The sequence below is a fragment of the Mustela nigripes genome, chromosome 7 (assembly GCF_022355385.1).
Source record: "Mustela nigripes isolate SB6536 chromosome 7, MUSNIG.SB6536, whole genome shotgun sequence".
NCBI lineage: Eukaryota > Metazoa > Chordata > Mammalia > Carnivora > Mustelidae > Mustela > Mustela nigripes.
In genome coordinates, this window is record NC_081563.1 from 113,420,311 (window position 1) to 113,425,920 (window position 5,610).

General features: G+C 55.2%; 1 protein-coding gene across 1 annotated transcript in view; it reads left to right on the plus strand.

Moving 5' to 3' along the window:
- SCRT2 (scratch family transcriptional repressor 2) overlaps positions 1-1,570 on the plus strand; it is a 14,159-nt gene extending 12,589 nt beyond the window's left edge. Inside the window, exon 3 of the mRNA XM_059407677.1 lies at positions 39-1,570. Within this exon, the coding sequence (XP_059263660.1) occupies positions 39-552 (514 nt within the window). The 3' untranslated portion in view covers positions 553-1,570. The remainder of the gene's footprint in view (positions 1-38) is intronic.
- Positions 1,571-5,610: the final 4,040 nt, after the last annotated feature.

The following is a 5,610-nucleotide window of genomic DNA, read 5'->3' on the forward strand; positions in this document are numbered from 1 at the left end:
GGCGGCGGGGACGCGGGCGGCGCGGGGGACGCCGGGAGCGCCGGGGGACGCGCGGGGCGCGCGGGGGCGCCGGCGGGCGGCGGGCACCGGCACGCGTGCGCCGAGTGCGGCAAGACGTACGCCACGTCGTCGAACCTGAGCCGCCACAAGCAGACGCACCGCAGCCTGGACAGCCAGCTGGCGCGCAAGTGCCCGACGTGCGGCAAGGCCTACGTGTCCATGCCCGCGCTGGCCATGCACGTGCTCACGCACAACCTGCGCCACAAGTGCGGCGTGTGCGGCAAGGCCTTCTCGCGTCCCTGGCTGCTGCAGGGCCACATGCGCTCGCACACGGGCGAGAAGCCGTTCGGCTGCGCGCACTGCGGCAAGGCCTTCGCCGACCGCTCCAACCTGCGCGCGCACATGCAGACGCACTCGGCCTTCAAGCACTACCGCTGCCGCCAGTGCGACAAGAGCTTCGCGCTCAAGTCCTACCTCCACAAGCACTGCGAGGCCGCCTGCGTCAAGGGGGCCGAGCCGCCCCCGCCGCCCCCTGCCGGCGCCGCCAGCTGAGCCGCCCGCTGCCCTCGGGCCCCCACCTCCATCTCCGTCCTCTAAGCGCCCCAGCAGCGTTTCCCTGCCCACGCCCCTGGGAGGGTAGGGGGAAACAACCCTTCCCCACCCTCCACCCCCACTCCCAGCCCGGAACCTTCCTCTCCCGCCCCAGACCCACCACTCACATCCTGCACTGGCTCCCCCCGCCCTCACCCCGAGCACATGACCACATCGTCCTTTCTGATCCCCAAACTCGGACCTTGACCCCCTGTACCCGCCCTCAAGGCTCCCAACTCAGGCACCAGGTCCGCACCTCTCCCAGGCCCCAGAGCAGGAATGTTCTCCGCCCTCTCCCAGACCCCGCACCTCTCCCCTATCAACTTTCAGACCTTTCCTCTCGGTTCTCAGCTGAGTCTCTCCTACTATTCTTCTATCGGAACCCCAGTCTAAAGCCCAAACCTACCTTTGACTCTCACGTCTGTCCTGGTTTCCCCATCCACGCGGTACACAGGCCCTGCAGCTCCCAGGCCACATTTCAACCCCAGACCCTCCTTCGGCCTCTGCCGAGTCTTGCTCTATGTGTGCCCATCTAGGGACTGAATCCTTACCCCTGTTTGGAGTCCCCAGTCTGTCCCTGATCCCCTCTGTAACCCGGCCTTAGGTCCAGTCATTCACATCCCCCTACGCTCACATGTATTTCCCACTCTCTTCAGTCCTGGGGCCTTCTCAACCACTCCCACCCCCTATTCTTTCCAGACCCCTTCATCCCTCCAGTAACTCTCACCCCTTTGAGTTCACCTGACCTGGGGCAGACTTGAGGGGCAGTTCAGGCCCTGCCCCCTAATGTAGTCCTCCTCTCACCCCAGGACAGCCCCTCCCTGGGCTTCCAGCCTCCAGCTGCCCTCTCCCCAGATTCTCTGAGCACTTTCCCCCACCCCCAGGACTACAGGACCCCTCCTTATTTGTTTGGGGGGGAGTCTGGGGCACCTCACAAATACCCTTCCCCCTGTCTGGCTGGGCCTCTCCAGTTATTTATTTATTTATTATTTATCTATTTATTATTATATTTAATCTTTTGGCCTCACCCAGGGATGGTCTGGCTTCCCCAGCTGGACTGGGAGGTCAGGGAGCCAGGCAAGGAGAGGGACAGCAAAGGCCATAGAAGGCTGTCCCCCGCCCCCCACACACACACCCCATCTGGGGAGTGAGGGAGGAGCCTCACCCTCATCAGAGCCTGAACTCTCTAGGGAAGAGAATGGGAGGGATAGCCTGCTGACCCTACACTTGGGGGGTGAGCTGTATGAAGAGGTCCAGTCATGGGGCAGGTCCCCGCCCTCCTGAGCCTTCCACTCCCACTCCAGGGAGACCGCAGAGAGGAACCTCCTCAATTCGTTTCCTATTTATTCCTCTTCTTGAGGGACCCCAGGTTCCAGGGACCGACTGAGCCCCGGACCCCACTGGGGCCTCCGGCCCACTCCGCTCCCGGGAGGAGCGCTCCCTCCCGGCCATGTCTATGCAACTCTCCCGGGCAGAGGGGCCGGGGCTGCCAGCCGCCCCACGTTGGCCGCCACTACCTCCCCCGCCGCGCTTTTGCATGCCCGGGCGAGGACCGAAGCACACACCTCCACGCTCACAGGCCCTGGCCCCCTCTGCTTTAACTAAGCACACGCCTCTGCCCCATCACTAGGCGCCCAGCTCTGGGGGCAGGAGTCCTGGACTCTCCTACCCTCCCTCTCTCCCCTCAGCCACAAAGGAGGGTGGAGACTGGAGGGGCCGCTGGAGCAGGGGCACTTCTCTAGGGCTTCTCAAAGCTCTAGGCCGCCTGGGGAAGGGAGGCAGCAGGAATGTGGGGAAGGGAGATGGGTAGCAGAAGCAATTACGGAGGGTGTTGACCCTGTAAATAGGAACTTCCGACAGCAATAATTTTCCATGCATGCTAAGCCTTTTGGCCATATTTTGTATGAGCGCTTGGCGCTCCCCCTCCCTCCTCCTCCCCCATGTCGCACCCCAGACCCCTCTCCCTCACCTCCAGCAGTATTACTTGTAACGCAATTCAGGGATATTAAAGGGACTTTGGCCACTCACCAGTGCCTCTAGACCTTGTCATTGGGGAGGAGTGTGGGCAGGGGTGGCATCTGAGAGGTAGCTGTATTTTTTTTTCTTTTTCCTTTTTACATTTCTTAAACCTATTAATCCTGTTTGTTTGTTTTCTATTAATCTTGTTGATTGCAGCTACATTTTTTTCCCACTCCATTTCCCTCCCTCTAGCCTGAATGCCCTGTAGCGGCGCCCCCCCCCCGCCCCCCCAACCCCAGCAGTGGGTTGGGGGAGGGTGTCCTTTGACATCCACAGACTCCCAGGCATTCCTCAGTCCTAAATATTCCTCAAATACTGGCGTTGCAAACTCAAAGACTTCAAAAACCAGATTAATAGTATGAATGAAACAGTTTCCTTTCATTAAGGACTGTTGGAAACTGTGACTAACAGGAGAGACTGTGTCTCACCTGAAAGAATTCAAGTTAACTCTACCTGCCAAATGAACATATCAGTGAGCTAGACTGGTCTCTTGACAGCCAGTTTACAACCCCTATTTCTTCCCCCACTTCAATCTCTGCTGCTTCAGCTGAGTCTCTGGCCGGCCCTTTTGGTCATACCTGACCAAGTACATGCATACCAAAAGGTCAACTTTGGCTCAGCAGGCAAAGTTGTCCCAAAACAGTAAACTGTCCCTAGAGCCAGTGAATGGCTTATCTTCAAAAGTGTCACAAGGATGCTGAACAACCGCATTCAGCAGCTCATGGAACTACCGAGCTCAAGAACACAGCACTATTGGTGGGACCCAAGAATCAGGAGGCGCCCACCACTGCCATTCTTTTTTTTTTTTTTTAAGTTTTTTTTCATTTAACACAGAGATAAAGAGTACAAGTAGGCAGAGCAGCAGGCAGAGGGAGAGAGAGAAGCAGGCTCCCTGCCAAGCAAGGAGCCGATGCAGGACTTGATCCCAGGACCCTGGGATCATGACCCAAGCCAAAGGCAGCCACTTAACCCACTGAGCCACCCTGGCGCCCCCCCCCCCCCCATCACCACCTTTCAAACTGTCTCCTGTCTCCCACTGTGCTGGTGGCTCAATGCTGGTACACGGTTACAGAAAACCTAGGATCTCCATGTGCCAGCAGCCAGAGACAAGGCTCTAAGAAAATGGTACCTGCCCACTTCTGCCACCCACAGGAGAGCATCTAATTGGCTGAGTCGAGTTCACTGTCATTATCCTTGCTGCAGGGAAGTCTGAGTGATGTAGTTTTTAACTCATACATATAATACAGAAGGCAGAGGGAGGTGGGGATGGCTGCTGGGTACCCACTATCTAGCTCCCATCCTTCCCTCCTTGACAGGCAGCCATAGAATTTGGGAACCGAACATCAGCTTAAGGGGTGGTCTGGATCGGTCGAAGAGTAATCCTGTCCCCCGTGGGCTGATAAATGGGTCTCTGACTCAATTCTGGCCAATGAATCTTGAGGAGAGGGTCACTGGAATCTTTCAGGAAAGTTCACTTCTCCTTCTTCCTAAGAGAAAGGAAGCCAAGTCTCTCTTCTCTCTGAACTTGAACAGGGAAGCATATCATCTTGTGACCAAGAAGGCAACCAGCCTTGGCCGATGCCGACACCCTGGACAGCAAAGCAAAGGGACAGAAAAAGCCCACATCCCAGATGACATCCCAGAGTGCCAAAAAAACTGCCCTAAATCCCACTCGGTATGCTGCCTTGACACTTCATGGTGTGTGACCTGAGTGTCTTTACTGTTTAAGTCAGCTGGACCAGGCCTGCTATCCATGACCCTTAGCACCTCAACTGGCCACACATTCCAGGCTGCTTTTCATGGTTCTCTCAGAGCCCCCCATGACTCAACTCTGGTTCTCCACATACCTCTCTGGCTGCTCCACCTAGCGTCTTGGCGGACTCATGTTCCTACACCCAAGGAAGGAACTCCGTTCCTGTTCCTTCTTGTATCTTTTGCATTCCATAAGGTTCTCTCCTAGACTTTCCTCCTCTCACTGTACTCTCGTGAAACCCACAACTTCCATTTCCACCCACAGGCGGATTAGCAGATCTACATTTTCAGTTCTAACCTCCTCTCCAAGCCGCAAATCTGTATCTGCCTGCAGGCCACCTCCTCTTCAATATCCCAAAGGCACAGACTAGCCAAGTCTGAGGCTGCGATGTGCTTCCCCCACCTCCATGGATAGCACCAGCACCCATCCAGTCTTGCAGCTCAAAAACCCAGAAGTCATCTCTCCCACCTCTGTCTCCCCCTTTAGCATCCAGTCTGACACCAGCTCCTGGTGGTGTTCTTCTCCATGTTCTCAGTCCCCATCCCAGTCCACAGCCATCTCTCTTCCCTGGACCAGCCTTCTCACAGGTCTCTCTGGATCCATTCTGCCTCCCCCACCTCCTTCCTCTCTTCACAGCAGCAACAGGGTTCTTTTCAAAAATGCAGGATTTTTTTCTGATCATATCACTACCACCCACCAACCCCACTTCCCTGCTTAAAACACTTCAATGTCTTCCTCTGGAGGGAGAGAGGGAGTGGAACACACTTAGGATGACTTTTAAAGCCCTCTCTGGTGTGGCTCTTTGCATCATTCCAGTTGAATCTTCAACTACGGGACCAGGTGCCTCTTTTCCGCAGTTTTACTCTCTTCTGCCACAGGGCATTTGCATAAACTATTCTCCCCACCAGTAATATATACTCCATCTGCACCACCATCACTGCCACCCTTACTAGTTAATGCCTTTTCCATCCTTCATCTCCCCTCAAGGGGTCACATGCTGCTCATCTGTAGCACTTACCATCAGTGTACACTTTTCCATTAATCCATGTGATTATTTGGTCATTATCTGTCTCCTCCACTAGACTGTAAACATCATGAAACTGACAGCAAAGAGTCTTTTTGCTCATCACTAAATCCCCTAGATCTAGCACAATGCCTAGCCAATAGCAGATGAATGATAATTATTTTTTAATGAACTATATACATTTAAGTCATAATCAATAACAGTGGCTTATGCTTTAAAAAAA